This window comes from Octopus bimaculoides, chromosome 13 (genome assembly GCF_001194135.2).
Source record: "Octopus bimaculoides isolate UCB-OBI-ISO-001 chromosome 13, ASM119413v2, whole genome shotgun sequence".
NCBI lineage: Eukaryota > Metazoa > Mollusca > Cephalopoda > Octopoda > Octopodidae > Octopus > Octopus bimaculoides.
Window position 1 is genome coordinate 46,704,665 of NC_068993.1, and position 9,905 is coordinate 46,714,569.

General features: G+C 37.6%; 1 protein-coding gene across 7 annotated transcripts in view; it reads left to right on the plus strand.

The window, feature by feature from the left end:
• Positions 1–9,905, plus strand: part of LOC106869699 (E3 ubiquitin-protein ligase MYCBP2) — a 145,882-nt gene that overhangs the window by 4,992 nt on the left and 130,985 nt on the right. For all 7 annotated transcript variants that reach the window (XM_052972468.1, XM_052972462.1, XM_052972464.1 and 4 more), the window contains exons 5-12: positions 982–1,082; positions 2,235–2,297; positions 3,917–4,013; positions 4,997–5,067; positions 5,681–5,822; positions 6,436–6,512; positions 8,252–8,462; positions 9,614–9,781. In XM_052972468.1, the coding sequence (XP_052828428.1) occupies positions 982–1,082; positions 2,235–2,297; positions 3,917–4,013; positions 4,997–5,067; positions 5,681–5,822; positions 6,436–6,512; positions 8,252–8,462; positions 9,614–9,781 (930 nt within the window). The remainder of the gene's footprint in view (positions 1–981; positions 1,083–2,234; positions 2,298–3,916; positions 4,014–4,996; positions 5,068–5,680; positions 5,823–6,435; positions 6,513–8,251; positions 8,463–9,613; positions 9,782–9,905) is intronic.

Sequence of the window (9,905 nt, forward strand, 5' to 3'; positions counted from 1 at the left end):
CACATATATATATGTGAGAATATACGAAAAAACAACAACAGATGAGGACAGGTGGTGTAAATAACAAAAGGATGTATTAGTATGACGCTCAGAGAGAGAGAGAGGAGTAAATGAACAAATGAAAGGAGGTAGCCCTCAACACATTCAGTTGGGGTTACGTGTATTTGGTAAGTTTCACTCAGTGCTACATGACTTAAAGTTTTGTGGACATATATGACATGTCCAACTCGTCAGATGTTTGGAAGTGCCTAAATTAGGAAGTTATCATTGTAAGTAGTATTAAGTCTGTTGAGACAGATGACACCTCTCACTTGCAGTGTCTTCGTGATTCTGACATGAAATATAAACTGTTTACCCTTCCTCCCTGAACTGCAGTTAAAGGCTGATGTGGCTATTATTAAAGGATGGGTCACAAGGAAATACCAACACCCAGTTTTCAGTGATTATATGCTGTTAATGAAAAACATTTTGTAGTTTGATGTCAGTTCAGACACAATTCATCTATGATCAGAGTTGATCATAGGCATTTTGTCTATGATCATTTGACTTTGTGACCATCCTACCTGCAGCCATCCCGTTTGTGACCATCCCATTTGTGACCATCCCACCAGTTACCATCCTGCCTATGACCATCCAGCCTGTGAAAGTTCATGTTTCCCTAGATATTATTCATATATTTTTTTTTGTGTAAGAGGACAGGGTGTGGTTTGAGGGAGATATGGTTGGTATTTCTTGCTGGTCAAACAATCATATAAAAGCTGTTGGTGTGTGGTTATAAAAGGTGTGGCTGTTGAGTGATCAAACATTTATTCCTTTCTTCCTTCCCTCTTTCTCTCTCTACACACAATCTCTGTGGATATGAGTGTATGTATATTTATAAACACACATTTTATATATGATATATATATATTGTATAATATGATTTACTATAATGTATTGTGATATACATATAATAATATTATGTATGTTTGTTTATTTCAGCTACATCACCTTGTGCCCTAGCCAGCGATGGCTGTTACCTTTATGTTCTTAATAAACAAGGTTTATCAAAAGTTGGTTCAGGATTTGGAGGCACAATCAAGGTGAGGACATTTTGTTTTATGTAAATCCCTCCTCCTCCATCATATTTGTCATCTACCTATTGCCATGCATTGCTTTTGCTTGATGTCTTGGCATTAGCTGTGGTTGATGTGATACATGATCAATGTTTTTACATCCAGGAATCACAGCATCTCGTCTGACATTGTTGGGGCACATGCACCATAATAGGGGAAACTGGCAAACTTTGTTGTTGTGTGTGCCCGGCTTAGTTCTTTTAGTTGGATACTCTTCATATCACCAACCACTTTGCAGCAAATCATTTAACATCTGCTTTCCTTGCTTGCATGGGTTGGATGGTTTGACATGGAGCTGCCCAGACTCCAGTTGTCTGTTGTGGCATAGTTTCTATGGCTGGATGCCCTTCCTAATGCCAATCACTTAATAGTGTACTGGGTGCTTTTTACTTGCCATATATTAAAGGATGATATATATAAAGGGGTGCTGAAAAGTTCCTGGCTTTGGGCAAAACAAAATACGAGAGGATCAGTTAATTATGATTTTATTGAACATATTCTCCTCTCAGATTCACACACTCATTGCAGTGGTCCTTCAGTTTTTTGTTAAGCCCTGTGAAAGAACTTGGAAGGTCAGGCCTCCAACCAGGCCTTCTGTGATACCCTTAAATCCAGGAATTTTCCAACACACCCCTGTAGCTTTTTATAGTTTCCATACTGATATGTAATTCATATGCCCAACTACTATATACGTGACATTCTGATCCCAGTTGCTACAAGAAACACATTCCAATCCCAGCTTCAACATATTTATAACATTTCACTCCCTCTTATTACACATTGTACATTCTCTCTTCAATGCTTACATGTACACCACACTTGTGAAATTAAAGAACAACAAAAAACAAAAATAAAAGAATATTTACATCTTTTGTAGCAGCTATTTGGCAAAGTTTCTACAGCCGGATGCCCTTCCTAATGCCAACCACTCCGAGAGTGTAGTGGGTGCCTTTACGTGCCACTGGCACAGGGTTATATATATATATATATATATATATATTTATATTTATATCATAAGAGCTTGTAATTGATATGATGTGGTTCTTTTCAGGACTTAATTCACCATTTAAAAAAATTGTTTCATTTGCTCTTTCTGTATTTTGTCTTTTCACTTTACAGGGTCATGTGTACAGTTGCAAAGAGAATTTCCATAATGGCCGTGGTTGGTTGGCATATGCTGGGGTAAGTTAACTCTTTTTCTTAGAAAATACTTTTAAAATATACCATCAGTGTTTCAATCAAGTTTTTAAAATGAACAATTTAGTAAGAAATTTAGTAAAATAACTGACTTTTCCATTATTAAGCAGACATACAGCTCATAACTGAATGGAAGGTCGTTTACATTATGATAGAGGGCTTTTCATTTAGATCAAAAATACTTTGAAACAAGAGCTTTTGTATTGTGTGATCAGAGGTTGCACAATACTTTATCAGAAGGATTATCTCCATCTCTTTCACAGTTATCTGATTTTGGATGTCTTCTGAAAGTGTATGTCTTTCAAGATTTCACCTTAATTTTTTTTCATCATAATGTTTGTTTCCTTTGTGTGAATCATTGTTTCACATCTATTTTTTTGGCATACACACTCATCATCATCATCATCGTTTAACGTCCGCTTTCCATGTTAGCATGGGTTGGACGATTTGACTGAGGACTAGGTGGCTGCACCACGCTCCAATCTGATCTGGCAGAGTTTCTACAGCTGGATGCCCTTCCTAACGCCAACCACTCCGAGAGTGTAGTGAGTGCTTTTACATGCCACCGACACTGTAAAATAAAAAAAAAATCTGTTTTAAACTATTCCTTGGAATAATATTACCCATTACCACATGCATGCACACTCCTTGTGTAAAGTAGTAATGAGCAATAAAAATAAATCACTTAACCAAACAAAGCCAAAAACAGCAATAAAAAACAAATGAGAAGAGTGAGGAGTAATTTGAAGGTTTACAGTAATTTTTTCTCAACAACTTGACCAACGAGCATCACCTATCAGCTTGACCAATGTATTATTTCATCCTAACATCTTCTCTGCTCAGTACTCTTAAGGAGGTTGTTACTGTAAAGTCCTCAGGCATCAGAAGCAACCAGTATTACTCTTTCTGGTTGGCTTCCCAAGTGTGACTGATTGAGATTTGTATATTATCCAATAAATATTGCAGTTGCTTTGTGACCAGTATCTGTTGTAGCTTCGTTGCCAGTGAGTGCATAAGCCCCACTGAGAGCAAGCTGGCTAGTAAATAGAGATAATTGTGTTGAAATGGATTTTGTTGGGCCTTGAAAGGGTCATTATCACAATATTAAGCATATGTACTATTTCTGTTTCATTTCTATTATTGTTAGTAAAATTAACATTTAATCAATCAGTTAACTAATTAATTGTTTGATTAATCAATCATCAGTTAGTTTTGTTGACAGTTTCTTGATGAGCTTGTGAATTGTGATTAAAGACCTAGTTGATTGATTGATTGACTGACTGAATGATTAATCTAACAATTGATTAGCTATTTGGTTAAACATTAACAAATTGACTAATAATAACCATAGAAATGAAATAGTATCACTGCATGTGTTTATTATAGACATAATGGCCATCCCAAGATACAAAATAAATTAAGTACCAGAGAGGGTAAATATGAAGGCAATTGCTCCAGCATGGCTGCTGTCCAATGACTAAAACCAGTAAAGAAAATAAAGGAATAAAAATAAAAGTCTTTGTGAAATATTCTAGTGTTTGTGTTTGATTTGGAAAAAAAAATGTCCTGTACAGTATAAACTTATTTTTTTCTTCTTTTTACAGGAATATTTATTTTTCCACCCTTGCAATGAAAACAAGAGAATCTTGTACATAGTAAATCCTTTTTCTCTTGAAATCGAAGGCCGTGTACAGTTACAAGGTTAGTGACACACTTGAAGTACCATGCATTTTATTTTTGTCCTTGACAACTTCCATGGATAGTTATATACACATACCTCCCCGCCATATACACATATAAATATATATATATATATATATATATATATATATGTATGTATCATAGTTCAGTGGTTAGTGTCGGGCTCACAATGATGAGATAATGAGTTCGATTCCCGGACTGGGCTGTGTTGTGTTCTTGAGTAAGACACTTTCTTTCCTGTTGCTCCAGTTCCCTCAGCTGTAGAAATGAGTTGTAATGTCACTGGTGCCAAGCTGTATCAGCCTTTGCCTTTCCGTTGGATGACATTGGTGGTATGGAGAGGGGAGGCTGGTATGCATGGGCGACTGCTGTTGTTCCATAAACAACCTTGCCCAGACTTGTGCCTTGGAGAGGAACTTTCTTGGTGCAATCCCATGGTCATTCATGACCGAAGGGGGTCCTTACCCTTTACATACACATCTAAACACACCCACACACACACACACATGATTTGACTTCTCTTTTCCTCAATTAAAATTATTGTTATTCAGTCTGTGAAGGTTATATCTATTTGGTTATACATGCCTTGGATTGGCAAAGGGATCCTTTAAAAATTGGGGTATGAGTGATCAGGTTATAAATGTATGTGTAAAGATATTGATACTGAAAAAGTTATTATTAACACAATAATAAATATAACCGGTATAGCGTGTGTGCAGGCAGGCGTTGTTATAAGGTTAGAAGTTTGCTTTGCAACCATGTGGTTTTGAGTTCAGTCTCACTATTCCACACCTTGGTTCAAGTATTTTCTACTATTGTTTTTGTATCTACCAATGCCTTGAGAGTGAAATAAAATTAGATATTAGTAAAAAAGAAAATGGTAAAATGATTAGATTAATTCGTTTAATATTGTTGAGATGAGAAATTATTTGTGATGCTTTTTTTTGCTTGTTTTTAAGCATTTCTCCTGAATATCTTTTCAGATGTTTCTCTAGGATCATCAGTCCTTTTTAGTGATGGTCAGAATATTGGACAAATAGCTGCTACAAAAGATGTAAATATTCTTTTATTTTTGTTCTTTGTTCTTCTTTAATTTCACAAGTGTGGTTGGTATACATGTGAGCACTGAAGTGAGAATGTAAAGTTTGCTTTGTAACCATATGGTTTCTGGTTCAGTCTGTCTCCATTGCACTTTTGGCCTGTGTCTTTTTACTATAGCTTTAGTTTGATCAATGCCTTGTACTTGAATTTGGAAAATGGAAACTGTAGGAAGCTTGTATATTTGTGTGTGTGTGTGTGTGTGTGTGTGTGTGAGAGAGAGAGAGAGAGAGAGAGAGAGAGAGAGAGAGAGAGAGAGAGAGAGAGAGAGAGAGAGAGTATATATATTATGGATGTTTGTTTGTGCGTGTGTTTGTAAATGCACATGAATATTGACATCCCATGGCTATGCTCAAGTAAAATGCTGAATGATGTTTACATTCTTTGAAGGTGTGTGTAATATACATAAACCCTTGCTGGAAAAACAGGTGAGGTTTGGTGACAGAAAGAGTATCCTCTTTTAAAATCTTGTGCCAAATATGTCCGTGTCCAAGCCATGCTAGCATGGAAAAACTGACTTTAAATGAACAAATGACTGACACATATTTACATCTATTATATTCTGTCAGGATAGTTTTGTTGTCCGAACCTATGACCCGAACAAATCTCCCATGACATTGGTCAGCGAGGTTCCTCTCAAGCTGGCCAGAAAATGTATGGATGCATTTGGGATGTCAAGCTTTGACTCAGACTCTCATCGGCACTCAATAAGTAAGTAATCTGTTTCTTTATTTTCTTTCTGTTTTTTTTTTCTTTGTTTTCTTTTTTGTCTACGTCACATGGAGGCTGCTATGTATTTATTGTGTGACTTGTCAGAAATAGGATCTAAATATTTTATTGTGCCCTATTGTCTTAAGAATACAAACAAATAAACGGAAGGACATTTTGTATGAGGTAGTTTCTAATGTGAAAAACGACCAGGTAGGTATGGCTGGAATGCTTTTGGTTGTAGCTCTGATATATGGCCAAGCAATCACAAATGCTTGAGAAACATTGCCTGTACCAAAGTACCACCTGCTCTGTCCCCATGCTGCTCTGTCCCCATGCTGCTGCTGTCTCCCATAGTAATCTGTCTCTAAGCAATTTTTTCCCATGCTATTCTGTTCATGAGCTTCTTATTTTCCGTCCTATTCTCTCTCTCTCTCTCTCGCTCTCTTTCTCTGGCACCCCCTCTCTCTCCATGGTAACCTGTCTCCATAGTACTTTGTCTCCATTCTGTTTCATTTTCATGCTACTCTTTTCATATATGAAAACAACTCTAAGAACAACATAACTTTATCGAATGTCTCATTGCCAATTTTTTTTTTCTCTCCCAATTGTCCAGATACTGGTTTTGATGAAGAAGCGGTAACGATATCAGCTGGTAAAGAATTTGCACTGATCCGAACAGTCAGTGGTAAGGTAAGTTGGACTGGTTTAACCCTTTAACTGCAAAATTAAACATCATGATCATTTCAATAATGATGTTAAAATATCTACCAGAAAATAGAATTGATATTTTTTGCAAGTCATGTTGTGTCAATAAACTTGTCATAGGTAAAAAAAAAAAAAAACCCTTTTGGTCATGAATAGTCATGGGATACACCTAGAAAATTTCCCTTCTGAGGCCCAAGTCTGGGCAACATTGTTTATGGAAGACTAGCAGTTGCCCATGTGCCACCAATATTATCCAAGGGAAGGGCAAAGGCCAATATAGCTTGGCACCAGTGATGTAACTCATTTTTACAGCTGAGTGAACTGGAGCAACATGAAATAAAGTGTCTTGCTCAAGGACACAACACACACACACACACCCGCCTGGGAATCGAACTCACTGCATCATGATTGTGAGCCCAACACTCTAGCTACTGAGCCATGCTGTCTCGACAAAAAATAGTTTCAAGTATGACATTTCTCAACAAAGGATAGATAGATATATAAAATTGCTTTCTGCAGTTAAGGGTAATGAAATTTTGAGTGAATCTATTTGTAGCAGGAAGTGTATTGTCGGCTATGTGTTGTAGGTTGATGTTGACTGTTCTGTTCAAGAACAAAACCTCTTTGGTTAGTGAGTAAGGCAGTTGATGTTTTCCCACTTCTAGACTCCCTCTCTGGACCTCCATGCCAAGTACCAAGTGATCTGCTGTGGCTGTCCCTCAGTAGCAGCTCATTTGCTAGTTGATGCCCAACCACCATCTAATGGTACAGGTCTTCCACTTGGCTGTAACCACCTTCCAGCCATTGGTCTAGAATTCCTCTGCCTTGTTGTTTATCCAATGCCTTGCTGTTGACATCTTCACTGTATCCCTGGCATGGGAGGCTAAGAAGTTGCTAGCCCTTGCTCAAGGTGTCACCTCAATCTACAGATGGAAGAGGCAACTTACTCTCCCTTTTTTGGCTTGCTACTGATGTGGGTGTGAAATGTGAGAAGAGTCCATGGGGCGTGAAATGTGAGTGAGTAGAGTTCATAGAGTAAGGTTGTTGATGTAACAATGCAGGTTGAACACAAGGGATAAGCGTACCTGGTAACATGTAAATCAGTTAAAGGGGTACACGTATGCATACCCATACATGTATGGGTATATACATACCCATACATGAATATGGGGCTGAGACATGGCGAACAACAGTTAAGTCAAATAAGCAAATCCAATCATTCATCAACAGGTGCTTGCGTAGTATACTTAAAATCAGATGGCCCGAACACATAAGCAATATGGAGCTATGGCAAAGAATGAATCAAGTTTCGATTAGGGAGCAAATATTTAAGAAAAAGTGGAAGTGGATTGGTAGCACAATTAGAAAAGACACACCAAATGCAGCGAAAAGTGCTTTACAGTGGAATCCGGATGGATATAGAAAGAGGGGCAGGCCTAAGAACTCGTGACGTAGATCAACACAAAAGGAACTAGAGAAAGGGGGGACATTCATGGCAGAGTATAAGTACAGAAGCGAGAAATTATGCGACATAGAATTCAATTATTAGTGACCTTTACTCCGCGTTGGAGGGTTAAAGGCATGAAAGAAGAACATATAGTGTTCATATAAAATAAAACTGAATAGATAGTTAGTTGTACTTTCACATATTGTTTCATGAAAATCTCTTTCCACTCTTAAACTGGCAAGTTTTTTTTTGTATCTTTTGTTTCTTCTTTGACCAGGTCTTGTACACTGGCAAATCACAGTCACTAGGTATCAAGCAAGGTGGGCCCGTGGCAGGGAAATGGGCTGAGTTATCCATTACAAAATCTCCAAAAATTGTCCAAGTTGCTACAGGTCATGACAGTCAGCATGCCTTGCTCATAGCTGATGATGGGAGTGTCTTCTTTGTGGGGACACCCCGACGAGGTGAAGATGGCGACAGTAGTATTGGTAAGTTGGATTTTAAAGTTTCTTTCTCTACACTCCCCTTCATCTTTGTCTATCTCTGCCCTGCCCCTCCGCCCATCTTTCTCCTTGACACGCCAACAGCTTAACAACACTGCCATGTCTGTATTTATGGCAGTCGACTAAAACTGATAAGGAAAATAAATATTAAAAACATGGAAAAAGCAACATAAAAAAAATGATATATGAAATTAGATATTGAGAGAAAAAAGTTATGGAAACAATAAAAAGAAAATCAGAAATGAAAAATATATGGAAACAAGATGAACATGAAATCTGCAGAATGAAGATGGAGATAGGTAGAAAGAGGGAAGAGATGGGATAATGAAACCAGGGAAGAAATGGGACATAGAAAAGAGATGATAGGGGATAACTGGGAAGTGAAAGGCAGGTGGGGGGAGAGAAGACAACCAGAGGAAAGAGAGTATCCATCCTTTTCTCTCTCTCTCTTACCCATCCCACACTCTCCTTTCACCTCCCTCTCTTATGATCCATCTATCTTTCTTCCACTAGTCTCTCTCCTCCAGTTGTCTCCCCCCCACCTGCCTTTCACTTCCCAGCTCTCCCTTTCTCTTACCTCTGCCCTGTCTCTTGCCTGGTTTCATTAGCTCTTCTCTTCCTTCTTTCCACATATTGTTTGTATGTGTGCATGCGCGTGTGCATATATATATATATATATATATATATATATACATACACACACACACACAGTAACTGCAGTATAACTAGCCTAAATTTTGCTCATATATATACATATATATTCTTTACATAAAAATCACTGGGTTGACATTTGTTGACATTTCCAACTTAATCATCCAGTAGGTAAGTAGACTGAAAACGACTTCAATTGTAAAACAGCTAAGGCTTAGCTAGAAGTAGTGCATTTGGCTGTAAAAACAATGTCATTAATATGTATTCATCTAACCCATGGTAGCATGGAAAAACGGACGTAAAACAAATAACGTAATGGAATGAATACTTTTTTTTTTTTTTGTGTAAATTTTCCCTCATCTGTTTCCCCTCCATCTGTTCGCCCATTGAGCTGTTTCCCCATCCATCTCTTTGCTTGTTTATCGGTTTCTCCATCCATGTTTGCCCATGTATCTGTTTCTCAAACCTGTTCTCTTTCATTCCAGCCAAAGTTCGTCGACAACCAAAAGCAATGAAGCCCAAGAAACTAATCCGAATGGAGAGTAAGAATGTGATATTTGGTGCCTGTAACAATGGCAGCAGTGCAATGGTAACAAAAGAAGGGGAGGTATTCATGTATGGAAAAGACACAACGCATTGTGATCATGCTAGTGGTCAGTAACTGTTGCTGTTTTGATGTGCTATTAATTCAGAAATTTTGTCTGTTTCACTTCATAAAAATGGTGCTGCTAACCAGTGTGTGTGTTTGTATATATGTGTGTGTGTGTGTATATATAT